Raw genomic sequence first — 25717 nt, 5'->3', positions numbered from 1 at the left:
TCAGCCAATACCAATCTAATTCTTTAGCTAGATCTTCCACTTCAGAAGGTGTTCTTTAAATGTCTAAGCATTGCAATTTGTATTGATGGCAAAACATGATATAAGGAGAAACACAAATGAGACAATCCATTATCAAAAGATTTCATATTTCTTTGAAAAACCATCGATATGATAAAGCCATATCGATGAATTTCTGTGGCTATATCAAAATAAATGTCCTCTGCTGTGCTTGTCTACTTTCTCATCTTTGGATTTCCATACAATCTTTTTCAATAAAGTAGGATATGGGGAGTGCATTCGACTGTAGTCCCCAGTTTCTTTTAAAAAAAAAAAACTGGATAAATTATATGCAATCATATAATGTACAGAAAAAAAGCATCTTTCTGAAAAACTACAATGAGACTGTATATTCCAACTAAAACACTATCAAATTAGGAAGTAAATAAAAATGAAAAATACCACCACCCATAAAACATTTGCTGCTGCCTTTGTGAAAGTAAAACACACAAAGGGAAAAGAATACACAAAGAGAACACACAAAAAGCGCTGAAGAAAATGAAATACAAAGAGCTGCCACAACACCCATCACATAACCTCTCCTCAAGACAAAATAAGGTTCTCATCATCGACCCAACCAAGGGCACTCCTGTTGCCGTGCAGGTAACCAGCGGGACCTGGACAAGCCCACCACAGCTCAATGCAGGACACCAGGCTGCCAAGAAAAGCCCAAGTTCTAGCACACCAAAGGCTGCGCACCTGGCTGACAGACACTGTCCCGGGACCAGCCGGGCTCACTCTCTTGTGGGACAGGAGGAGGACAGCTGTCCAAACAGGACCTCACAGCTCCATGAGAAGAAGTGGGAAGGGGGTGCCGGCTCACACATGCTCATCCTCCATGGACCCACGTAATAGGATCCATGTGGAACACTGACCCATCACAGATGCAGGGCACCCTTCGCCCTCCCTGCCACAAAACCCTGGAAAGACAGGGCAAGCGGGTCACTGGGATTAGTCAAGATGCCTGGGCTGCACCCTACTGCAGGCCCCAAGAGCACCTCCACTGCCTGGGCCAGCTCTCCCAAAAAAACCCCAGGGCCTCACCAGGACCACGGGGCATGGGCCAGGGCAACCAAGCAGCTCATGGTCAACCAAGGAGGCTGGTCCAGATGCCAGGAGCCAGTGCAGACCTGGCAGTCGCAGAGCCTGCCCCTGGGCATGGGGGGGCACTGGCCCTGGTGCCCACTCCAAGCAGGCACTAGAAATCAAAGCCTGGGGGCCTCCAGAGCCACATGCTTTCTATGGTGGGTTCCCATCCATGACTCAACCCCAGGGAGAAAATCACCACCCCCTACTAGGCTCTAGGAGGCCCATTGGAAAGGCCCATTTCTCAACAGGGATGATTCCAATTAGGGCCATGGGTGAGGCGCCATCCTTGAATCTCCATGACCCAACCCCAAGGGCAGATTCATGCACCACACTCCAGGGACAAACAGCTCCCCTCTAACTCCCTTCAGGCCTGACTTGAGCACTGAGTCTCAACCGAGTGCTGTCATGGGTGGGGCTGAAGGAACACTTTCCTGCCTGGACCGCCATCCCTCCTATAGAGTTCAGGGAAGGTATCCTCCTTGGGTCCAGTTCCCAAAAAAGCGGCCCTCCTGGAGAACCCATGCCTCTCTGATGGGAATTCAGGTTGGTTCCCTGAGGAAACCCTCTTATCCCAAAGGCTGACCCTTGGTGACCCCACATGGCCTGGCTCATGACCCATGACACCAGCAGGATCCACTCACCTATGCCAGTCAATGCCAAGGGGCCCGCTGGGTGGAGGAGCTCACTGAAAGACACAAGGGGAAAATGGGAGCTCAGGAAGGAGCCACCAACCAGCCCCACCCCTGAGGAAGAGGAGCCCCGACACCAAGCCCCCTCAGGGAGCCTAGGCTGCCTCACAGAGGAGCACAGAGACAGGGTTGGACCTTCCTGATGGCCTTCAGGGCCTGCAGGTCTCCAGCCCAAACTACAGCAGTCATTCCAGGAATCCCAGCGTCCTCTTCCAAGATTCTCACCTAGGCTGGGCCTCAGCGTAATCCTATTGAGCATGATTTTTAAGTCATCACCTCTCTTCAGGACAATATAAGGTTCTCATCATTGACCCAACCAAGGGCAACCCCCACACCAAGCATGCCTCCAGCAGAACCTGGATGTGCTCACCACAGCTCAGTGCAGGAGACCAGGGTGCCAGGGAGGGTCCGAGTTTCAGCACACCAGGGGATGAGCACCAGGTTGACAGACACTGGCCTGGGGCCTGTGGGGACTCAACACAAGCCTTCCTCCAGGCTCACCATCTGGAGGGACAGGAGGAGGACATGTGTCTAACCAGGGCCTCACATATCAGTGCAGGGAGGGTGGGTAGGGGATACCCATGCGATGGGGATCCATGCAGAACACCGACCCAACATGGACACAGAGCACCATTGGCCCTCCCGACCACCAAACCCTAGAAAGACAGAGCAAGTGGGTCACTGTGCTGGGGCAAGATGTCTGGGCTGCACCCTACTGCAGGCCCTGAGAGCACCTCCACTGCCCGGGCTGGCTCCCCAGAACAACCCCAGGGCCACACCAGGACCATGGGGCATAGGCCAGGGCAACCAACCTGCTCCTGGCCAACCAAGGAGTCTTGGCCAATCAGGAATCACATGATGTCCTCTCCTTTTCTTGGGCTCAAGACCCCACCACCCTGGAGGTGACCCCATGACTCAGAAGCAGCCTGTGTGGCAAATTTCCAGGACAGGTCCCTGAACAGCCGGCCTTCCCACCACATGAGGCCACCCTTCCCACCCCTGGACCTAAAGGAAAGGATGACCCCAGTGGGACACGAGTTGCCCCCATGGCCCAAAGAAGGGCCGGCCTGCAGCACCGCCAGGCACCAGGAGAGCTCAGCTTTGACTCAACCTCACTGAAACAGCACCCCCACCAACAGGCTCAAGGAGGTGCCACTAAGATGGCGATTACTCAACAGGGTCGGTCCTATTCAGGGCCATGGGTGGGGTGCACTCCTTGAATCTCCACTGCCTGACTGTGTGGGCCCAATCACCAACCACTCTTCCGGGAGGGAGAACTCTAGTGTGACCCCCAGGGAGCCCCAGAGCTTCTGTGTCCCGCATGATGTGCCTGGGCAGTCCTCAAGGCTTGACCAGCCCACAGAATTTCAGCTGGGAGTGGCTCTATGTTGGGCTGAAGGAACCCTTTCCTGCCTGGACCACCATCACCCTGCAGAGCTTCAGGAAATGCGTGCTCCTAGGGTCAGATCCTCAGGGAAGCAATGCTACTGGAGAAATGTTCCCTCCCCAGTGGGAAATAGGTTGGCACCCTGAGAAAACCCTAGTGGCCTAAAGGCTGACCCTCAATGGCCCAAGGCTGCCTCATTCATGGCCTATGACCCCAACAGGATACACTCGCCTATGCCGCTTAAGGCCATGGGCCCCACCTGGGCAGAAGAGCTCATGAAAGACACGGGGGAGAACACGGGCTCAGGAAGGAGCCACCAACATGCCCTATCCCTGGGGAAACACAGCCCAGACACCAAGCCCACACAGTGAGCCTGGGCTGCCTCATGGAGGGGCACAGAGACATGGCTGGGTCCCCTTGAGATGCCCTTGAGGGCCTCAAGTTCTTCAGCACAAAATACAGTGACTAGTAGCCCTGCCAGGGATCTTGGTATCCCAGCATCCTCTTCCAAAATTCTCATATAGGCTGGGCCTCAGCGTAATCCTATTGAGCATGATTTTTAAGTCATCATCTCTCTTCAGGACAATATAAGGTTCTCATCATCGACCCAACCCAGGGGACCAACAACCTCGCATATGATTCCAGCAGAACCCAGATGTGCTCACCACAACTCAGTGTAGGAGACCAGGGTGCCAGGAAGGGCCTGAGCCTCAGTGCATCAGGAGCTGGACACCAGGCTGATGGCCACAGCCCCAGGAACAGGCCCAACACAAGTCTTTCTCCTGTCTCACCATCTGGGAGAGAGGTGGAGGACATCTGTCCAAAATGACCTCCATGTGGGGAAGGAGGTAGGGCATGCTAACTGATGCTTGCTCGTCCTCCATGAACACATTGTGCACACAGGTGCGCTCTCCAAGCACACATTGGAAATCACAACCTGACTCACATGCTTTCTTTGGTGGGTCACCACTAGTATTCCACGTATCTCCCACACACAGAGCCAGCCACACTTGAACAACTGGGAGCCACACGGTGCCCTCACCATTGCTTGGGCCCAAAACTCCACCACCATGGAGGTGACACAATGGATTCCAAGCAGCCTGAGCAACAAAATCCCAGAACAGGTCCCTCGACAGCAGGCCATCCCTTCTCAAGGGGCCACCCTTCCTGACACTTGATGTCAGAGATAGGGTGATCCCCAGCAGGATGCGGGCTGCCCTGTGGACCAAGGCCACGAATCCCAGGGCTGACCTGTCGCACAACCAGGTATGGGCAAGGCAGAGGCCTTGACCCAACCGCAGGAAAACAACGTCACCTCCCACCAGGCTCCAGGAGACTTACTGGGATGGTACATTGCTCAATAAGAATGGTCACATTCCAGGCAATGGATGGGGCATGACCATTTTATGTCCAAGACCCAACCCTAAGGGTCCATTCCCACACCACACTCCGGGGACTGGGAGCTCCCATGTGACCCCCGTGGCACTCAGAGCCCCTCTGGACCCCCTCGTGTTCAGGCAGTCCTTGAGAACTGACCTGAGCACCGAGTCTCAGCTAGGAGCTGCCTTGCCTGGGGCTGACAGAACCTTTTCCTGCCTGGACCACTGTCACCCCCGCAGGGCTTCAGGTATCCTCCTTGGGTCTAATTCCCAAAAAAGCCACCCTCCTGGAGAACCCATCTCTCCAGGTGGGAATTCAGGTCGGCTGTCTGAGAAAACCCTTCTGGCTCAAAGGCTGAACCTCGGCTACCCCACACGGCCTGGCTAATGGCCCATGACCCCAGCAGGATTCACTCACCTATGCCAGTCAATGCCAGGGGACCCGCCTGGGAGGAAAAGCTCACTGAAAGACACAAGGGAGGAATGGGGGCTCAGGAAGGAGCCACCAATGTTCCCTGGCCCCAGGGAACTGGCAGCACCAACACCAAGCCTGCAGAGGTAGCCTGGGTTGCCTCAAGGAAGAGCACAGAAACAGGGTTGGGCCTCCTTCCAGATGCCCTTCAGGACCTCCAGGACCCCAGCCTGGAGGACCTGTTGGAGATCTCGGGATCCCAGTGTCCTCTTCTAACATTCTCACCTAGGTTGGGCCTCAGCGTAATCCTATTGAGCATGATTTTTAAGTCATCACCTCTTTTCAGACAATATAAGGTTCTCATCATTGACCCAACCAAGGGCAAGCCCCTCCCCACGCATGCATCCAGCGGAACCTGGATGTGCTCACCACAGCTCAGCAGGAGACCAGGGTGCCAGGGAGGGTTGAGCTTCAGCACACCGGGGGGATGAGCACCAGGCTGAAGGACACTGGCCTGGGGCCTGTGGGGGCCCAACACAACTCTTCCTCCAGGTTTACCATCTGGGGTGACAGGAGAAGGACGTGTGTCCAACCAAGGCCTCACATATCAGTGTGAGGAAGGTGGGTAGGGGACGCCCATGTGATGGAATCTATGCAGAACACTGAACCATCATGGACACGGGGGAACATTAGCCATCCTGGCCACCAAATCCTGGAAAGACACAGAAGTGGGTCACTGGGCTGGGGCAAGATGCCTGGGCTGTGCCCCACTGCAGGCCCTAAGAGCACCTCTACTGCTCGGGCCGGCTCCCCCGAACAACCCCAGGGCCGCACTGGGACCCTGGGGCATGGGTCAGGGAAACCAACCTACTCATGGCCAACCAATGAGTCTGGCCTTAACACCAGGAGCCAATGCAGACCTGGCAGTCACAGAGCCTGCTCTGGGCATGGTGGGTGCCCTTCCTGGTGCCCTCTCCGAGCACACACCAGAAATCAAAGCCTGGGGACCTCTGGGGCCACGTGTTTTCTCTGGTGGGTCCTCATCTTGCCCTACACCTCCCACACACAGAGCCAGGCCACACTGGGCCAATCAGAAACCACGTGGTGTCCTCTCCTTTCCTTGGGATCAAGACCCTGCCACCCTGGAGGTGACCCCGTGGCTCAGAAGCAGCCTGTGGGGCAAATTCCCAGAAAAGGCCCCTGTACAGCAGGACTTCCTACCTCAGGAGGACACCCTTCTCGCCACTGAATCTCAAGGAAGGGGAAACCCCAGCGGGATGTGAGCTGCCCCCTTGGCCCAAAGACCACAATCCCCAGGGCTGCCTGCAGCACCACCAGGCACCAGCAAGAGCTCAGCCTTGATCCAAATGCATTGAAACAGTGCCTCCCCCTACCAGGCTCAAGGAGGTACCACTAAGATGGCCCATCACTCAGTAGGGTCGGTCTGATCAGGGCCATGGATGGGGTGCAGTGATGAATCTCCAGGGCCTGTCTGCGTGGGCTCAGTCAACCACCACTGTCCAGGGAAGGAGAACTCCAGCGTGACCCCCAGGCTGCCCCAGAGCTGCAATTGCCCCTTTCATGTGGCCTGGGCAGTCCTTGAGCCCTGACCTGCCCACCAAGTTTCAGCTGGGAGCTGCTCTATGTTGGGTTGAAGGAACCTTTTCTGCCTAGACCACCATCACCTCTGCAGGGCTTCAGGAATTGCGTGCTCCTAGGGTCAGATTCCCAAGGAAGCGACCCTATTGAAGAAACGCTCAGTCCCCAGTGGCACCCTGAGAAAATCCTAGTGGTCCGAAGGCTGACTGTCAATGGCCCCAAGCTTCCTAATTCATGGCTCATGATCCTACAGGATACACTCACCTATGCCGCTTAAGGCCATGGGTCCCACCTGGGCAGAAGAGCTCACTGAAAGACATGGGGGAGAACACAGGGTCAGGAAGTAGCCACCAACATGCCCCATCCCTGGGGAACCAGAGCCCAGACACCAAGCCCAAAGAGGGAGCCTGGGTTGCCTCACACAGGGTCACAGAGACAGGGCTGGGCACCCTGAGATGCCCTTCAGGGCCTCAAGTTCTCCAGCCCAAAATACAGTGGTGCTGCTGGAAATCTTGCGATCCCAGCGTCCTCTTTCAAAATTCTCATCTGGGCTGGGCCTCAGCGTAATCCTATTGAGCATGATTTTTAAGTCATCACCTCCCTTCAGGACAATATAAGGTTCTCATCATTGACCCAACTCAGGGGACCAACAACCTCATGCATGTATCCAGCGGGACCCAGATGTGCTCACCACAGCTCAGTGCAGGAGACCAGAGCACCAGGAAGGGCCTGAGCTTCAGCTTATCAGGGGCTGGGCAACAGGCTGATGACCACTGGCCCAGCAACAGGAGGCCCAACGCAACTCTTCCTCTGGTCTCACCACCTGGGAGAGAGCTGGAGGACATGTGTCCAAAATGATCTCCACGTGGGGAAGTAGGTAGGGCATGCCAGCTCACACCTGCTCATCCTCCAAGGAACATGTGATGAAATCCATGTGAAATACGGACTTGTCACTGGCACGGGGTACCCTTGGACCTGCTTGCCAATGAATCCTGGAAGGACAGGGCAGGTAGGCCACTGGGCTCAGGCAAAATGCCCAGGCTTTGCCATACTGCAGGCTTTGAGAGCACCTCCACTGCCCAAGACGACTCTGTTGCATGACCCCAGGGCTTCCCTGGGACCACTGGGCACAGGCCAGGGCCATTCGCCAGGTCATGGCCAACCAAGAAGGCTGGCCCAGATGCCATGCCTGGCAGTCGCATAGCCTGGGCAGGGGGGGCATGTGTACAGGTGGCCTCTCCAAGCACGCACTGGAAATCACAGCCTGAGCCACATGCAAATTTGGTGGGTCACCACCCATACTCCACATGTCTCCCACACACAGAGTCAGCCATACTTGAACAATCGGGAGCCACATGGTGCCCTCTCCATTGCTTGGGCCCAAAACTCTACCACCCTGGAGGTGACACAATGGATTTCAAGCAGCCTGAGCAACAAAATCCTGGAACATGTCCCTCGACAGTGGGCCGTCCCTTCTCAGGAAGCCACCCTTCCTGACATTGATGTCAGAGATAGGGTGATCCCCAGTGCCATGCGGGCTGCCCCTTGACCCAAAGTGCACAAGTCCCAGGGCTGACCTGCAGCACAACTACATACGGGCCAGAGCTCTGCCTTGACCCAACCCCAGGAAAACAATGCCACCTCCTACCAGGCTCCAGGAGACACACTGGGATGGTCCATTGCTCAATAGGGACGGTCACATTCCAGGCAACGGGTGGGGAATGACCATTTTATGCCCACGACCCAACCCTAACGGTCCATTCCTACACCACACTCCGGGGACTGGGAGCTCCCATGTGACCCCCGTGGTACTCAGAGCCCCTCTGGACCCCCTCGTGTTCAGGCAGTCCTTGAGAACTGACCCAAGCACCGAGTCTCAGCTAGAAGCTGCCTTGCCTGGGGCTGACAGAACCTTTTCCTGCCTGGACCACTGTCACCCCCGCAGGGCTTCAGGTATCCTTCTTGGGTCTAATTCCCAAAAAAGCCACCCTCCTGGAGAACCCACCTCTCCAGGTGGGAATTCAGGTCGGCTGTCTGAGAAAACCCTTCTGGCTCAAAGGCTGAACCTCGGCTACCCCACACGGCCTGGCTAATGGCCCATGACCCCAGCAGGATTCACTCACCTATGCCAGTCAATACCAGGGCGCCCGCCTGGGAGGAAAAGCTCACTGAAAGACACAAGGGAGGAATGGGGGCTCAGGAAGGAGCCACCAATGTTCCCTGGCCCCAGGGAACTGCAGCACCAACACCAAGCCTGCAGAGGTAGCCTGGGTTGCCTCAAGGAAGAGCACAGAGACAGGGTTGGGCCTCCTTCCAGATGCCCTTCAGGGCCTCCAGGTCTCCAGCCAAAAATACAGTGGCCCTGTTGGAGATCTCGGGATCCCAGTGTCTTCTTCCAACATTCTCACCTAGGTTGGGCCTCAGCGTAATCCTATTGAGCATGATTTTTAAGTCATCACCTCTCTTCAGACAATATAAGGTTCTCATCATTGACCCAACCAAGGGCAAGCCCCTCCCCACGCATGCATCCAGCAGAACCTGGATGTGCTCACCACAGCTCAGTGCAGGAGACCAGGGTGCCAGGGAGGGTCTGAGCTTCAACACACCAGGGGATGAACACCAGGCTGATGGACACTGGCCTGAGGCCTGTTGAGGCCCAACAGAAGTCTTCTTCCAGGCTCATCATCTGGGGTGACAGCAGAAGGACACATGTCCACCCAGGGCCTCGCATATCATTGTGGGTAGTTGGGTAGGGGATGCCCATGTGATGGAATCCATGTAGAATACTGACCCATCACGGACACAGGGTAACATTGGCCCTCCCGACCACCAAGCCCTGGAAAGACAGGGAATGCAGGTCACTGTGCTGGGGCAAGATGCCTGGGCTGTGCTTTACTGCAGGCCCCAAGAGCACCTCCACTGCTCTGACCGCTTCCTCCGAACAACTGTAGGGCCGCACTGGGACCATAGAGCATGGATCGGGGCCACCAACTTGCTCGGGGTCAACCAAGGAGTCTGGCACTGACACCAGGAGCCAATGCAGACCTGGCAGTCACAGAGCCTGCCCTGGGCATGGTGGGTACCCACCCTGGTGCCCTCTCCAAGCACACACCAGAAATCAAAGCCTGGAGGCCTCCGGGCCCACGTGCTTTCTCTGGTGGGTCTTCATCATGCCCTACACCTCCCACACACAGAGCCAGGTCACACTGGGCCAATCAGAAACCATGTGGTGTCCTCTCCTTTCCTTGGGATCAAGACCCTTCCACCCTGGAGGTGACCCCATGGCTCAGAAGTAGCCTGTGGAGCAAATTCCCAGAACAGGTCCCTGGACAGCAGGACTTCCCACCTCAGGAGGACACCCTTCTCACCACTGAATCTCAAGGAAAGGGTGACCCCAGCGGGATGTGAGCTGCCCCCTTGGCCCAAAGACCACAACCTCCAGGGCCGCCTGCAGCACCACCAGGCACCAGCCAGAGCTCAGCCTTGATCCAACTGCATTGAAACAGTGCCTCCCCCTACCAGGCTCAAGGAGGTACCACTAAGATGGCCCATCACTCAACAGGGTCGGTCCCATTCAGGGTCATGGATGGGGGCAGTCCTGAATCTGTGGGGCCTGTTTGCGTGTGCCCAATCACCCACTACTGTCCAGGCAGGGAGAACTCCAGTGTAACTCCCAGACTGCCCTAGAGCCCCTGTTGCCCCCCTCATGTGGCCTGGGCAGTCCTCCAGCCCTGACCAGCCCACTGAGTTTCAGCTGGGAGCTGCTCTATGTTGGGTTGAAGGAACCCTTTCTGCCTGGATCACCATCACCCCGCAGGGCTTCAGGAAATGTGTGCTCCTAGGGTCAGATTTCTAAGAAAGTGACCCTACTGGAGAAATGTTCCCTCCCCAGTGGCACCCGGAGAAAACCCTAGTGGCCTGAAGGCTGACCCTCAATGGCCCCAGGCTTCCTCATTCATGGCCCACGACCCCAACAGGATATACATACCTATGCCACTTAAGGTCATGGGCCCCATCTGGGCAGAAGAGCTCACTGAAAGACAAGGGGGAGAACACGTGATCAGGAAGGAGCCGACAACATGCCCCATCCCCGGGCAACCTGAGTCCAGACACCAAGCCCACACAGGGAGCCTGGGCTGCCTCCCAGAGGGGCACAGAGACAGGGCTGGGCACCCCTGAGATGACCTTCAGGGCCTTAAGTTCAACATCCCAAAATATAGTAACCCTGCTGGGGATCTCGGGATCCCAGCGTTCTCTGCCAAAATTCTCACCTAGGCTGGGCCTCAGCGTAATCCTATTGAGCATGATTTTTAAGTCATCACCTCTCTTCAGGACAATGTAAGGTTGTCATCATCGACCCAACTCAGGGGACCAACCACCTCACATATGCATCCAGCGGGACCGAGATATGCTCACCACAGCTCAGGGAAGGAGACCAGGGCACCAGGAAGGGCCTGAGCTTCAGCATATCACAGGGCTGGGCAACAGGCTGATGGCCACTGGCCCAGGAACAGCAGACCCAAAGCAAGTCTTCCTCCGGTCTCACCACCTGGGAGAGAGCTGGAGGACATGTGTCCAAAATGACCTCCATGAGGGGAAGGAGGTAGGTCATGCCAGCTCATACTTGCTCATCCTCCATGGATGCATGTGGTGAGATCCATGTGCTTGTCACTGACACAGACACCCTTGGCCCTGTGTGCCACCGAACCCTGGAAGGACAGGGCAGGTAGGTCACTGGGCTCAGGCTAAACGCCCAGGCTGTGCCATACTGCAGGCTTTGAGAGCACCTCCGCTGTCCAAGAGGGCTCTGCTGCATGACCCCAGGGCATCGCTGGGATCACTGGGCACGGGCCAGGGCCATTAGTCAGGTCATGGCCAACCAAGAAGGCTGGCCCAGATGCCATGCACCACTGCAGACCTGGCAGTCACATAGTCTACCCGTGGGCATGGGGGGCGTGCGTACAGGCACCCTTTCCAATGAAGCACTGGAAATCACAGCCTGAGCCACATGCTTTCTTTGGTGGGTCATCATCCGTACTCTGCATGTCTCCCACACACAGAGTCAGCCACACTTGAACAATCGGGAGTCATGTGGTGCCCTCTCCATTGCTTGGGCCCAAAATTCCACCACCCTGGAGGTGACACAATGGATTCCAAGCAGCCTGAGCAACAAAATCCCGGAACAGGTCCCTCGACAGCTGACTTTCCCATCTCAGGGGGCCACCCTTCCTGACACTTGATGTCAGAGATAGGGTGATCCACAGCAGGATGTGGGCTGCCCCTTAACCCAAAGCCCACAAGTCCCAGGGCTGACCTGCAACACAACTACATACGGGCCAGAGCTCCGCCTTGACCCAACCCCAGGAAAACAACGCCGTCTCCCACCAGGCTCCAGGAGACACACTGGGATGGCCCATGGCTCAATAGGGACGGTCACATTCCAGGCAATGGCTGGGGCACGACCCTTTTATGCCCAAGACCCAACCCTAACGGTCCATTCACACACCACACTCTGGGGACTGAGAGCTCACATGCGACCCCCGTGGCACCCAGAGCCCCTCTGGACCCCCTCGTGTTCAGGCAGTCCTTGAGAACTGACCCAAGCACCGAGTCTCAGCTAGAAGCTGCCTTGCCTGGGGCTGACAGAACCCTTTCCTGCCTGGACCACCGTCACCCCTGCAGTGCTTCGGGTATCCTCCTTGGGTCTAATTCCCAAAAAAGCCACCCTCCTGGAGAACCCATCTCTCTCAGGTGGGAATTCAGGTCGGCTGCCTGAGAAAACCCTTGTGGCCCAAAGGCTGAACATCGGCTACCCCACACGGCCTGGCTAATGGCCCATGACCCCCGCAGGATTCACTCACCTATGCCAGTCAATGCCAGGGGGCCCGCTTGGGAGGAAAAGCTCACTGAAAGACACAAGGGAGGAATGGGGGCTCAGGAAGGAGCCACCAATGTTCCCTGGCCCCAGGGAACTGCAGCACCAACACCAAGCCTGCAGAGGTAGCCTGGGTTGCCTCAAGGAAGAGCACAGAGACAGCGTTGGGCCTCCTTCCAGATGCCCTTCAGGACCTCCAGGTCTCCAGCCAAAAATACAGTGGCCCTGTTGGAGATCTCGGGATCCCAGTATCCTCTTCCAACATTCTCACCTAAGTTGGGCCTCAGCGTAATCCTATTGAGCATGATTTTTAAGTCATCACCTCTCTTCAGACAATATAAGGTTCTCATCATTGACCCAACCAAGGGCAAGCCCCTCCCCACGCATGCATCCAGCAGAACCTGGATGTGCTCACCACAGCTCAGTGCAGGAGACCAGCGTGCCGGGGAGGATCTGAGCTTCAATGCACTGGAGGGATGAGCACCAGGCTGAAGGACACTGGCCTGGGGCCTGTGGGGGCCCAACACAACTCTTCTTCCAGGCTCACCATCTGGGGTGACAGCAGAAGGACATGTGTCCAACCAGGGCCTCACGTATCATTGTGGGGAAGGTGGGTAGGGGATGCCCATGTGATGGAATCCACGCAGAACACTGACCCATCATGGAAACGGGGCACCGTTGACCCTCCTGGCCACCAAACCCTGGAAAGACAGGGAATATGGGTCACTGTGCTGGGGCAAGACCCCTGGGCAGTGCCCTACTGCAGGCCCCAAGAGCTACTCCACTGCTCGGGCCGGCTCCCCCGAACAACCCCAGGGCCGCACTGGGACCCTGGGGCATGGGTCAGAGCAACCAACCTGCTCATGGCCAACCAAGGAGTCTGACCCTGACACCAGGAGGCAATGCAGACCTGGCAGTCACAGAGCCTGCATGGTGGGTACTCACCCTGGTGCCCTCTCCAAGCACACACCAGAAATCAAAGCCTGGAGGCCTCCGGGCCCACGTGCTTTCTCTGGTGGGTCTTCATCATGCCCTACACCTCCCACACACAGAGCCAGGTCACACTGGGCCAATCAGAAACCACGTGGTGTCCTCTCCTTTCCTTGGGATCAAGACCCTTCCACCCTGGAGGTGACCCCATGGCTCAGAAGTAGCCTGTGGGGCAAATTCCCAGAACAGGTCCCTAGACAGCAGGACTTCCCACCTCAGGAGGACACCCTTCATGCTATTGAATCTCAAGGAAGGGGTGACCCCAGCGGGATGTGAGCTGCCCCCTTGGCCCAAAGACCACAACCTCCAGGGCCGCCTGCAGCACCACCAGGCACCAGCCAGAGCTCAGCCTTGACACAACTGCATTGAAACAGTGCCTCCCCCTACCAGGCTCAAGGAGGTACCACTAAGATGGCCCATTACTCAACAGGGTTGGTCCCACTCAGGGCCACAGATGGGGTGCAGTCCTGAATATCTGGGGCCTGTCTACATGGGCCCAATCACCACCACTGTCCAGGGAGGAAGAACTCCAGCTTGACTCCCAGGCTGCCCCAGAGCCCGTATTGCTCCCCTCATGTGGCCTGGGCAGTCCTCGAGGCCTGACCAGCCTACCGAGTTTCAGCTGGGAGGTGCTCTGTGTTGGGCTGAAGGAACTCTTTCTGCCTGGACCTCCATCACCTCTGCAAGGCTTTAGGAAATGCGTGCTGCTATGGTCAGATTCCCAAGGAAGCGATGCTACTGGAGAAAAGTTCCCTCTCCGGTGGCACCCTGAGAAAACCCTAGTGGCCCTAAGGCTGACCCTCAATGGCCCCATGCTGCCTCATTCAGGGACCATGACCCCAATAGGATACACTCACCTATGCCGCTTAAGGCCATGGCCCCACCTGGACAGAAGAGCTCACTGAAAGACATGGGGGAGAATGGTGGCTCAAGAAGTAGCCCCCAATATGCCCCATCCCCAGGGAACCAGACACCAAGCTCACACAGCTAAACTGGGCTGCCTTACAGAGGGGTGCAGGGATACATTGGGGCCTCCCAAGTTGCCCTTCAGGGCCTTGAGTTCTCCAGCCCAAAATATAGTGGCCCTGCCAGGGATCTCAGGATCCCAGCGTCCTCTTCCAAAATTCTCACCTAGGCTGGGCCTCAGCGTAATCCTATTGAGCATGATTTTTAAGTCATCATCTCTCTTCAGGACAATTTAAGGTTCTCATCATCGACCCAAACCAGGGGACCAACCCAGGGGACCAACCCACCTCACACATGATTCCAGCGGGACCCGGATGTGCTCACCACAGCTCAGTGCAGGAGACCAGTGCACCATGAAGGACCTGAGCTTCAGAGCATCAGGGACTGGGCACCGGGCTAATGGCCACTGGCCCAGGAACAGCAGGTCCAATGCAAGCCTTCCTCCGGTCTCACCATCTGGGACAGAGGTGGAGGACATGAGTCCAAAATGACCTCCATGTGGTAAGGAGGTAGCGGGGGTCAGTTCACGCTTGCTCATCCTCCATGGACGCATGTGATGAGATCCATGTGAAAAACGGACTTGTCACCAACATAGGGCACCCTTGTCCTTCCCTGCCACCAAACCTGGGAAGGACAAGGCAGGCAGGTCACTGGGCTCGCGCCAAATGCCCAGCCTGCGCTATACTGCAGGCCCTGAGAGCACCTCCACCCTCCAAGAGGGCTCCCCTGCATGACCCCAGGGCACGGGCCAGGGCCATTAGCCAGGTCATGGCCAACAAAGAAGGCTGGCCCAGATGCCACGTGCCACTGCAGTCCTGGCAGTCATGCAGTCTGCCCCTGGGTGTGGTGGGCTCACATCAAGACGTCCTCTACAAGCATGCACCAGAAATCGCAGCTTGGGGCTGCAGGGCCACGTGCTTTCTCTGGTGGGTCACCATCCATGCTCTTCACACCTCCCACCACAGAGCTAGGCTACACTTGGCCAACTCAGAGCGACATGGTGCCCTCTCCTTTGCTTGGGCCCAAGACTCTGTCACCCTGGAGGCGATGCCATGGCTCAGAAGAAGCCTGAGCAACAAAATCCTGGGGCAGGTCCCTCGACAATGGGGCTTCCCACTTCAGGAAGCCACCCTCAAGGACATTTGACCTCGGAGATAGGGTGATGCCCAGCAGGATGCAGTTGTCCCTTGGCCCAAAGCCCCCAAGTCCCAAGGCTGACCTGCAGTACAACCAAGTACCACCCAGAGCTCCACCTTGACCCAACCCCAGGGAAATAACGCCACCCCACACCAGGCTCCAGGAGATCCACTAGGATGCCCCATTGCTCAACAGGGATGGTCGCATTCAGGGTCATGGGTGGGGCACGATCCTTGAATCTCCGCAACCCAACCCCATTCACACACCACACTCCAGGGACCAAGAGATCCCCTATTACCCCAGTGGCAGCCCATAGCCCCTCTGGCCTCCTTCATGTGGCCTGGGCAGTCCTGAGACCTTACTGGAGTACCAAGTCTCAACTGGGTGCTGTCCTGTGTTGGGCAGAAGGAACCCTTTCCTGCCTGGACCACCATCACCCCTGTAGGGCTTCAAAGAAGGAGTCTTCCTTGGGTTAGATTCCCAAAAAAGCCATCCTCCAAGAGAACCTTTCCCTCCCAGGTGGAAATTCAGGTCTGCTCCCTGAGAAAACCCTTGTGGCCCAAAGGCTGAACCTCGGGGACCCCACATGGTATGGCTCCTGACCAATGATCCCAGCAGGATCCACTCACCTATGCCAGTCAATGCCAAGGGGCCCTCCTGGGTGGAAGAGCTCACTGAAAGACACAAGGCGAGAATGGGGGCTCAGGAAGGAGCCACCAACATTCCCCACACCAGGGAACCAGAACACCACCAACCCCACAAGGGGACCATGAGCTGCCTCATGGAGGAGCACAGAGATAGGTTGGGCCACCTCCAGATGCCCTTCAGAGCCTCCAGGTCTCCAGCCCAAAATACAGTGGCCTGAATCTCATAATCCTCTTCCAAAATTCTCACCTAGGCTGGGCCTCAGCGTAATCCTATTGAGCATGATTTTTAAGTCATCACCTCTCTTCAGGACAATTTAAGGTTCTCATCATTGACCCAACACAGAAAACCCCTACCCGCACAAACATCCAGTGGAACCCGGATGTACTCACCACAGCTCAGTGCAGGAGACCACGTGCCAGGAAGGGCCGGAGTTTCAAGGCACTGGGGCTAAGCACCTGGCTGATGGACACTAGCCCAGGAAAAGTGGGCCCAACGGAAGTCTTCCTCCAGTCTCATCATCTAGGGAAACACATAACCACCCTCCATGCAGAGAAGGGGGCAGCTGGTGCCAGCTCATGCTTGCTTGTCCTCCATGGACACATGAGATGAGATTCATGCAAAATACTGATTCGTCACCAATGCAGGGCACCCTTGGCTCTCCCTGCCACCGAACCCGGGAAGGATAAGGTAGGCAGGTCACTGGGCTTGAGCAAAACACCCAGGCTGTGCCATACTGTAGGACCCGAGGGCACCTCCACTGCCCAAAATGGCTCCCCTGCATTAACTCAGAGCTGCCCTGACCACTGGGCACAAGCACAGGCCACCAGCCAAGTCACAGCCAACCAAGGAGGCTGGCCCATATGCCAGGTGTCACTGCAGACTCTGCAGTGGCATAGCCTGCTCCTAGGTATGGTGGGCGCGCATATAGGCACCCTCTCCAAGCCTACACCAGAAATCACCTCCTAGGACTGCAGGGCCACTTGCTTTCTCTGGGGGGCCCCATCCATACTCCACACACCTCCCAGACACACAGCCAGCCACACATGGCCAATTGGGAGCCACATGGTGCCCCCTCCTTTGCTTAGTCCCAAGATCCCACCACCTTGGAGGTGACACCATGGCTCCTAAGCAGCCTGAGGAACAATTCCCAGTCTAGGTGCCTCAACAGTGGGCCTTCCCACCTCAGGAGGCCACCCTTCATGAAACTCAACCTCAGAGAAAGGGTGACCCCCAGTGGGATGTGGGCTGCCTCTTGGCCCAAAGCCCACGAGTCCCAGGGCTGACCTGCAGCACCACCAGGTACCAGCCAGAGCTCCACCTTGACCCAACCCCAGGAAAACAACGCCGACCCCCACCAGACTCCAGGAGACCCACTGGGATGACCCACTGCTCAACAGGGATGGTCATTCAGGGCCATGGGTCAGGTGCGATCCTTGAATCTCCACAACCCAACTCAATGGGCCCATTCACACACTCGGGGGGCCAAGAGCTTCCCTGTTACCCCCATGGTTCCCTGTAGCCCCTCTGACCTCCTTCACGTGGCCTGGGCAGTCCTCCAGGCCTTACCAGAGCACCAATTCTCAAGGGGGCGCTGCCCTGCGTTGGGCCCTGAGTTGGGCAGAAGGAACCCTTTCCCGCCTGGACCGCCATCACCCCTGTAGGGCTTCAGGGAAGGCATCCTCCTTGGGTCTGATTCCTAAAAAAGCTGCCCTCCTGGAGAACCCATCTCTCCCAGGTGGGAGTTCAGGTCGGTTGCCTGCGAAAACCCTTGTGGCCCAAAAGCTGAACCTCAGTGACCCTACACTGACTATCTAATAGCCCATGACCCCAGCAGGATGCACTCACCTATGTCGGTCAATGCCAGGGGGCCCACCTGGGTGGAAAAGCTCACTGAAAGACACAAAGGGAGAACGAGGGCTCAGGAAGGAGTCTCCAACGTGTCCCGTCCCTGGAGACCCGGAGCCTAGATACCAAGCCAGTACAGGGAGGCTGGGCTGCCTCATGGAGGAGCACAGAGATACAGTTGGGTCCACCAGATGCCCTTCAGGGCCTCCAGGTCCCCAGCCCAAAACACAGGAGCCCTGCAGGGGGCTTCAGGATCCCAGTGTCCTCTTCCAAAATTCTCACCTAGGCTGGGCCTCAGCGTAATCCTATTGAGCATGATTTTTAAGTCATCACCTCTCTTCAGAACATTATAAGGTTCTCATCATTGACCCAACCTAGGACAATCCCTCCCCACACTTGCATTCAGCAGGACCAGGATATGCTCACCACAGCTCAGTGCAGGAGACCAGGGTGCCACGGAGGGCCAGAGTTTCAGCACACCAGGGGATGAGCACCTGGCTGACATTGGCCTGGGGCCAACACAAGTCTTCCTCCAGGCTCACCATCTGGAGGGACAGGAGGAGGAAATGTGTCTAACCAGGGCCCCACACATCAATGTGGAGAAAGGGCTAAGGGATACTCATGTGATGGGATCCATGCTGAACACTGACCCACACGGACACTGGGTACCCTTGGCCCTCCCTGCCACCAAACCCTGGAAAGACAGGGCAAGCATGTCACTTGGCTCAGGCAAAATGTCTGGGTTGCACCCTACTGCAGGCCCCAAGAGCACCTCCACTGCCCGGGCCTGTTCCCACACACAACCCCAGGGCCACACCGGGGACACGGGGCAGAGGACAGGGCCACCAACCAGCTCCTGGCCAACCAAGTATGTTGGCCCAGAGGCCAAGAGCCACTGCAGACCTGGCAGTCCTGCACCTAGGCGTGGTGGGCACTGGACATGGTGCCCTCTCCAAGCCTAGGGGCCTCCAGGGTCACATGTTTTCTACGGTGGGTCCCCATCCATGTCCTGCCCAACTCTGACACACAGAGCCAGGTCACACTCAGCCCATCAGGAGCCACACGGTGTATTCTCCTTTCCTTGGGCTCAAGACCCTGCTACACTGAGGTGACCCCCAAGACTCAGAAGCAGCCTGGGCAGCAAATTCCCAGAACAGGTCACTCAACAGCAGGTCTTACCACCTCACGAGGACACCCTTTCCACCACTGGACCTCAAGGAAGGCTTGTCCCCAGCAGGATCAGAGCTGCTCCCTTGGCCCAAAGCCCACAAATCCCAGGCCCTGCAGCACCACCAGGTGCCAGCCAGAGCTCAGCCTTGACCCAACCTCATTGAAACAGTGCCATTCCCCACCAGGCTCAAGGAGGTGCCACTAAGATGGCCCATTGCTCAATAGGGTTGGGTCCCATTCAAGACCATGGGTGTGGAACATTCCTTGAATCTCCACAGCCTGACCATGTGGGCCCAGTCACTCACCCCTCTCCAGGGAAGGAGAACTCCAGTGTGACTTCCAGGGCACACTACATCCCCTGTTCCTGCCCCTCTCCCCATGTGCCCTGGGCAGTACTCCAGGCCTGACCTGGCCACCGAGTTTCAGCTGGGAGCTGCCCTACATTGGGTTGAAGGAACTCCTTCCTGCCTGGAACACTGTCACCCCTGCAGGGTTTCAGGAAAGATGTGCTCCTTGGGTCAGATTCGAAAGGAAGCAGCTCTCCTGGAGAAACCATCCCTCCCTGGTGGGGAGTAGGTTGGCAGCCTGAGAAAACCCTAGGGGCCCGAAGGCTGAATGTCATGGACCCCATGCTGCATCACTCATGGCCCATGACCAAAACAGGATGTCCTCACCTATGCTGCTCAAGGCCAGGGGGGACCACTTGGACAGAGGAGCTCACTGAAAGACACAGGGGAGAGTGGGGGCTCAGGAAGGAGCCTCCAACATGCCCTGTCACCAGAGACCCAGAGCCCGGATACCAAGCCAGCACAGGGAGCCTGGGCTGCCTCACAGAGGAGTGCAGAGACAGGGTTGGGTCCACCAGATGCCCTTCAGGGCCTCAAGGTCTCCATCCCAAAATACATTTGCTCTGTCAGGGACCTCAGAATCCCAGTGTCCTCTTCCAAAATTCTCACCTAGGCTGGGCCTCAGCGTAATCCTATTGAGCATGATTTTTAAGTCATCATCTCTCTTCAGAACAATATAAGGTTCTCATCACTGACCCAACCCAGGGCACCCTCCTGCCCCCAGCGCATGTATCCTGCAGGACCCAGATGGGCTCACCACAGCTCAGTGCAGGAGCCAAAGGCTCCAGGAAGGTCCTGAGCTTCAGTGCACTAGGGGCTGGGTGCCTGGCTGACCGACATTGGCCCAGGGATAGCGGGCCCAACACAAGTTTTCCTCCAGGGTCACCATCTGGGGAGACAGGATGAAGACGTGTCAAAACTGACCTCCACGTCAGAAAGGGGGTTGGGGGTGCCAGCTCACCCTTGCTCGCCCTCCATGGACACATGTGGTGAGTTCAATGTGAAATACTGACTCCTTAAGTACGTGGTGCACTGTTGACCCTCCCTTCCACCCAACCCAGAGAGGACAGGGCAGGTAGGTCACTGGGTTTCAGCAAACACCCAGGCTGCATGACACTGCAGGCCCTGAGAGCACCTCCACTGTCCCAAACGGCTCCCCTGCATGACCCCAGGGCTGCACTGGGACTGTTGGGCACAGACCCAGGCCACCAGCCAGGTCACGGCCAACCAAGGAGGCTGGCTCAGATGTCACACCCTGCTGCAAACCTGGTAGTTGCATAGCCTGCTGCCGGGCATGAAGGGCACGCATCCAGGCACCCTCTCCGAGTGTGCAACAGAAATCACAGCCTGGTGCTGCAGGACCATGTGCTTCCTCTGGTGGGTCCCCATCCATACTCTGCAAACTCCCACACATAGAGACAGCCACATGGCCAATCAGGAGCCACATGGTGCCCTCTGCTTTGCTTGGGCCCAAGACCCTGCCACCCTGGATATGACCCCAAAGCTTAGGAGAAGCTTGAGCAACAAATTCCTAGGACACGTCCCTCGACAGCAGGCCTTCCCACCTCAGGAGGCTACCTTTCCAGACACTTGACACTGGAAAAAGGGTGACCACCAATGGCATGCGGGTTCCCCCTTGGCCCAATGCCCATGAGTCCCAAGGCTGACCTGCAGAAGCCACCAGGTGCTGGCCAGAGCTCTGCCTTGACCCAAACCCAGGGAAACAATGCCGCCTCCCACCTCCACCAAGCTCCAGGAGACCCACTAGGATGGTCCATTGCTCAACAGGGACGGTCCTATTCAGGGCCATGGTGGTGCACGATCCTTTAATCTCCATGACCCAATCCAAGAGGCCCATTTGTGCATGACACACCAAATACTGAGAGCTCCTATGTGACCCCCATGGTACCCAGAGCTCCTCTGTCCCCTTCATGTGGCCTGGGAAATCCTCGAGGCCTGACCCGAGCATCAACTCTCAGCTATGAGCTGCCCTGTGCAGGGTGGAAGAAACTCTTTCCCGCCTGGACCACCATCACGCCTGCAGGGCTTCAGGGAAGGTGTCCCCCTTGGATCCAATTCCCAAAATAGCAGCCCTCCTGGAGAACCTACGCCTCCCCAGTGGTAATACAGGTCCATTCCCTGAGAAAACCCTCGTGGCCAGAAGAGGGACCCTTGGTGACCCCACGTGGCCTGGTTCATGGCCCATGACCCCAGCAGGATCCACTCACCTATGCCCGTCAATGCCAGGGAGCCCACCTGGGCAGAAGAGCTCACTGAAAGACACAGGGAGAACCGGAGCTCAGTAAAGAGCCACCAACGTTCCCTGGCCCAGGGAACTAGAGCACCAACACCAAGCCCACAAAAGGAGCCTGGGCTGCCTCACAGAGGAGCACAGAGACAGATTGGGCCACCTCCAGATGCCCATCAGAGCCTTGAGGTCTCCAGCCCAAAATACAGGGTCCCTGCAAGGGACTTCGGGATCCCAGTGTCCTCTTCCAAAATTCTCACCTAGGCTGGGCCTCAGCGTAATCCTATTGAGCATGACTTTTCAGTCATCACCTTTCTTCAGAACAATATAAGATTCTCATCATTGACCCAACCCAAGGCACCCCACTCCCTGCACATGCATCCAGCAGGACCAGCATATGCTCACCACAGCTCAGTGCAGGAGACCAGGGCACCAGGAAAGGCCTGAGCTTCACTGCACCGGGGGCTGGGAACCTGTCCGACAGACACTGGACCAGGGTCATTGGGCCCAATGCAAGTCTTCCTCCGGGCTCACCATCTGGGAGTACAGGAGGAGGATATGTGTCCAAATAGGTCCTCACATCTCCATATGGAGAAGGGGTAAGAGATACCCACATAATGGGTTCCATGTGGAACACAGACCCATCACGGATGCAGGGCACCCTTGGCCCTCCCCTGCCCTGAAAAAACAGGACAGTCTGCCTGCCCTGTGACCACTGGGCATGGGCCACAGCCACCAACCAGCTCCTGGCCCACCAAGGAGGGTAGCTCGTAAGCTACGCACCATTGCAAACCTGGCAGTCACATAGCCTGCCCCTGGACGTGGTGGGCACATGCTGAGGCACCCTGTCCAAATGTGCACTGAAAATCACAGCCTGGGGACCTGGGCCACATGCTTTCACTGGTGGGACCCCATCCACATCCCACACACCTCCCCAACAGACCTGGGCCACACCTGGCCAATCAAGGGCCACATGGTATCTTTTCCTTTCCTTGGGCCTAAGACCCCACGACCCTGGAGGTGACCACATGTCTCAGAAGAAGCCGGGGCGGCAAATTCCCAGTATAGGACCCTAGACAGTGGGCCTTCCCACCTCAGAATGCCACTGTTAACCATTACTCAAACTCGGAGAATGGGTTACCACCAGTGGGATGTGGGCTACCCACTTAGCGCAAAGCCCATGGCTCCCAGGGCTGGCCAGCAGCAGCACCAAGCGTCATACAGATCTCAGCATTAGCTCAACTGCATTGAAACTGCACCACACCCCACCAGGCTCAATACGTGCCACTGGGATGGCCTGTTGCTCAACAGTGTTGGCCCCATTCAGGGTCACAGGTAGGATGAGATCCTTGAACCTCCACAACCCGATCCCATCACCACCCCCACGAAACAAGTCTGGGGACTGAGAGCTCCTGCATGACAGCCATGGCACCCCAGAGCCCTTGTGGCCCCCATCATGTGGCCTGGGCAGTCCTCAAGGCCTGACCCGCACATCAAGTCTCAACTGGGTGATGTCCTGTGTGGGGCTGAAGGAACCCTTTGCCATATGGACCATCGTCACCCCTGCAGGGCTTCAGGGAAGGCATCCTCCTTGGGTAAGATTCCTCGGATAAGCTGACCTCCTGGAGAAACCATCCCTCCCTGGTGGGAATTCAGGTCAGTTCCCTGAGGAAACCCTCAGGGTCTGAAGTCTGACCCCTGGCGAACACATGCGGCCTGGCTCATGGCCCATGACGCCAGCAGGATCCACTCACCTATGTTGGTCAATGCCAGGAGGCCCCCCCTTGGCAGAAGAGCTCACTGAAAGAAACAAGGGGAGAACGGGGGCTCAGGGAGGAGATACTGATGTGCCCCGTCACTGGGGAACAGGAAGGCCAACACCAAGCCCGCACAGGGAGCCTGGGCTGCCTCATGGAGGAGCACAGAGAAAGAGTTAGGCCACCTCCAGATGCCCTTCAGGGCCTCCATCCAAACCAAAATACAGTGGCCCTGCTGGAAATCTCGGGATCCCAGCATCCTCTTCCAAAATTCTCACCTAGGTTGGGCCTCAGCGTAATCCTATTGAGCATGATTTTTAAGTCATCACCTTTCTTCAGGACAATATAAGGTTCTCATCATTGACCCAACCCAGAGAACCCCCTCCCTGCACAAACATCCACTGGAACCCGGATGTGCTCACCACAGCTCAGTGCAGGAGACCAGGGCGCCAGGAAGAGCTGGAGCTTCAGTGCACCAAGGGTTGAGCACCTGGGTGACGGACACTAGCTCAGGAAAAGCAGGCCCAATGGAAGTCTTCCTCAATTCTCACCATCTGGGGGCACAGGTGGAGGACATGTGACCACCTTCCATGTGGAAAAGGGGGTGTTGGGTACCAGCTCATGCTTGCTTTCCCTCCATGGACACGTGATGAGATCCATGCAAAATACTGACTCATCACTGACACAGGGCACCCTTGGCCCTCCGTGCCACCAAACCCAGGAAGGACAAGGCAGGCAGGTCACTGGGCTCAGGCAAAATGCCCAGATTGTGCTGTATTTCAGGCCTGGAGAGCACCTCCACTGCCCAAAACACCTCCCCCATATGACGCCAGGGCTGCCCTGGGACCACTGGGCACAGACCCGGGCCACCAGCCAGGTCATAGCCAACCAAGGAGGCTAGTCAATGCCAGGGTACCCACCTGGGTGGAAAAGCTCACTGAAAGACACAAAGGGAGAACGGGGGCTCGGGAAAGAGTCACCAACCTGTTCCGTCTCTGGGGTACCAGAGCACCAGCACCAAGCCTGGACAGGGAGCCTGGGGACCTTCATGCAGGATTGCAGAGGCAGGGTTGGGCTCCTACCAGATGCCCTTTCAGGGACTCCAGGTCTCCAGCCCAAAATAGAGTGTGGCTCTGCCAAGGACCTCAGAATCCTATCGCCCTCTTCCAACATTCTCACCTAGGCTGGGCCTCAGCATAATCCTATTGAGCATGATTTTTAAGTTATCACCTCTCTTCAGAAGAATATAAGGTTCTCATCACCAACCCAACTCAGGGCACCCCCCTCCCCACACATGCATCCAGCGGGACCTGGTTGTGCTCACCACAGCCCAGTGCAAGAGACCAGGAAACCAGGAAGGGTCGGAGTTTCGGTGCACTGGGAGCTGAGCACCTGGCTGATGGACACTGGCCCCGGGGCCTTCGGGCCCAACTCAAGTCTTTCTCCAGGGTCACCATCTGTAGGGAAAGGAGGAGGACATGTGTCCAACCAGGGCCTCATGTATCAATGCAGGGAAGGTGGTTAGGGGATACCCTTGTGATGGGATCCTTACAGAACACTGACCCAACACGGACGTGGAGTGAGCACCCTTGGCCCTCCCTGCCACCAAACCCTGGAAAGACAGGGCAAGCGGGTTACTGGGCTCGGGCGAGAGGTCTGGGCTGTGCCCTACTGCAGGCCCCAAGAGTACTTCCACTGCCCGGGCCGGATCCCCCGAGCAACCCCAGGGTCGCACTGGGACCAGGGCAACCAACCTGCTCAAGGTTGGTTGAGTCAAGGAGGCTGGTCCTGGTGCCAAGAGCCACTCCAGACCTGGCAGTCACAGAGCCTGCCCTGGGCATGGTAGGGCCACCCTGGTGCCCACTCCAAGCATGTACCAGAAATCAAAGTCCGGGGGCCTCCAGGGCCACATGCTTTCTCTGATGAGCCCCATCCATGCCCTGCACACCTCCCACACACAGAGCCGGGCCACACTCAGCCAATCAGGAACCACATGGTCCTCTCCTTTCTGTGGGCTCAAGACCCTGCCACCCTATAGGTGACTCCATGGCTCAGAAGCAGCCTAGGTGGCAAATTCCCAGGACAGGTCCCACTGACAGCAGGTCTTCCCACCTCAGGAGGC

At 57.0% G+C, this 25717-nt stretch overlaps 1 protein-coding gene and 14 non-coding genes across 33 annotated transcripts in view; all 15 read right to left on the bottom strand.

Annotated features, from left to right (window-relative positions):
• Window positions 1-25717, bottom strand: part of LOC105499088 (collagen alpha-1(XXVII) chain B-like) — a 252065-nt gene that overhangs the window by 10395 nt on the left and 215953 nt on the right. For 3 of the 19 annotated variants that reach the window (XM_071099400.1, XM_071099398.1, XM_071099399.1), the window contains exons 1-14: window positions 18500-18618; window positions 18074-18118; window positions 16618-16747; window positions 16210-16254; window positions 14731-15067; window positions 14335-14378; window positions 13144-13188; window positions 12903-13037; window positions 12474-12518; window positions 8736-8780; window positions 6877-6921; window positions 5443-5574; window positions 5020-5064; window positions 1788-1831 (exon numbers count right to left, since the gene is read on the bottom strand). In XM_071099400.1, coding sequence (XP_070955501.1) covers window positions 1797-1831; window positions 5020-5064; window positions 5443-5574; window positions 6877-6921; window positions 8736-8780; window positions 12474-12518; window positions 12903-13037; window positions 13144-13188; window positions 14335-14378; window positions 14731-14996 — 837 coding nt within the window. In that variant the 5' untranslated portion in view covers window positions 14997-15067; window positions 16210-16254; window positions 16618-16747; window positions 18074-18118; window positions 18500-18618 and the 3' untranslated portion in view covers window positions 1788-1796. Of the gene's footprint in view, window positions 1-857; window positions 978-1787; window positions 1832-2205; window positions 2340-2647; window positions 2762-3887; window positions 4017-5019; window positions 5065-5442; window positions 5575-6876; window positions 6922-7547; window positions 7605-8735; window positions 8781-9164; window positions 9299-9724; window positions 9788-10600; window positions 10646-11028; window positions 11173-12473; window positions 12519-12902; window positions 13038-13143; window positions 13189-14334; window positions 14379-14730; window positions 15068-16209; window positions 16255-16617; window positions 16769-18073; window positions 18119-18499; window positions 18619-20347; window positions 20480-20856; window positions 21864-22243; window positions 22376-23592; window positions 23639-24017; window positions 24150-24579; window positions 24798-24919; window positions 25053-25717 lie in introns of those variants that run through there. The other 16 variants (XM_071099388.1, XM_071099386.1, XM_071099387.1 and 13 more) reach the window with 15 other exon arrangements.
• LOC112423043 (small nucleolar RNA SNORD115) lies at window positions 2068-2149 on the bottom strand. The gene has a single exon (XR_003013520.1). It is a non-coding gene; the product is annotated as a small nucleolar RNA SNORD115 (small nucleolar RNA).
• LOC112423099 (small nucleolar RNA SNORD115) lies at window positions 3750-3831 on the bottom strand. Its single transcript, XR_003013569.1, has one exon. It is a non-coding gene; the product is annotated as a small nucleolar RNA SNORD115 (small nucleolar RNA).
• On the bottom strand, window positions 5306-5386 carry LOC112423116 (small nucleolar RNA SNORD115). Its single transcript, XR_003013586.2, has one exon. It is a non-coding gene; the product is annotated as a small nucleolar RNA SNORD115 (small nucleolar RNA).
• Window positions 7166-7247, bottom strand: LOC112423113 (small nucleolar RNA SNORD115). Its single transcript, XR_003013583.2, has one exon. It is a non-coding gene; the product is annotated as a small nucleolar RNA SNORD115 (small nucleolar RNA).
• LOC112423044 (small nucleolar RNA SNORD115) lies at window positions 9028-9108 on the bottom strand. Its single transcript, XR_011606326.1, has one exon. It is a non-coding gene; the product is annotated as a small nucleolar RNA SNORD115 (small nucleolar RNA).
• On the bottom strand, window positions 10891-10972 carry LOC112423115 (small nucleolar RNA SNORD115). Its single transcript, XR_003013585.1, has one exon. It is a non-coding gene; the product is annotated as a small nucleolar RNA SNORD115 (small nucleolar RNA).
• On the bottom strand, window positions 12766-12846 carry LOC112423118 (small nucleolar RNA SNORD115). The gene has a single exon (XR_003013588.1). It is a non-coding gene; the product is annotated as a small nucleolar RNA SNORD115 (small nucleolar RNA).
• On the bottom strand, window positions 14616-14697 carry LOC112423111 (small nucleolar RNA SNORD115). The gene has a single exon (XR_003013581.1). It is a non-coding gene; the product is annotated as a small nucleolar RNA SNORD115 (small nucleolar RNA).
• LOC112423100 (small nucleolar RNA SNORD115) lies at window positions 16482-16563 on the bottom strand. The gene has a single exon (XR_003013570.1). It is a non-coding gene; the product is annotated as a small nucleolar RNA SNORD115 (small nucleolar RNA).
• On the bottom strand, window positions 18363-18444 carry LOC112423106 (small nucleolar RNA SNORD115). The gene has a single exon (XR_003013576.1). It is a non-coding gene; the product is annotated as a small nucleolar RNA SNORD115 (small nucleolar RNA).
• Window positions 20207-20288, bottom strand: LOC112423110 (small nucleolar RNA SNORD115). Its single transcript, XR_003013580.1, has one exon. It is a non-coding gene; the product is annotated as a small nucleolar RNA SNORD115 (small nucleolar RNA).
• Window positions 22106-22187, bottom strand: LOC112423126 (small nucleolar RNA SNORD115). Its single transcript, XR_003013596.1, has one exon. It is a non-coding gene; the product is annotated as a small nucleolar RNA SNORD115 (small nucleolar RNA).
• LOC112423097 (small nucleolar RNA SNORD115) lies at window positions 23881-23962 on the bottom strand. The gene has a single exon (XR_003013567.1). It is a non-coding gene; the product is annotated as a small nucleolar RNA SNORD115 (small nucleolar RNA).
• On the bottom strand, window positions 24782-24863 carry LOC112423129 (small nucleolar RNA SNORD115). The gene has a single exon (XR_003013599.1). It is a non-coding gene; the product is annotated as a small nucleolar RNA SNORD115 (small nucleolar RNA).

Source organism: Macaca nemestrina, chromosome 7, assembly GCF_043159975.1.
Source record: "Macaca nemestrina isolate mMacNem1 chromosome 7, mMacNem.hap1, whole genome shotgun sequence".
Classification (NCBI taxonomy): Eukaryota; Metazoa; Chordata; class Mammalia; order Primates; family Cercopithecidae; genus Macaca; species Macaca nemestrina.
The sequence above is the reverse complement of the archived record's forward strand: the minus strand, read 5'-3'. Positions and strand labels throughout refer to the sequence as shown.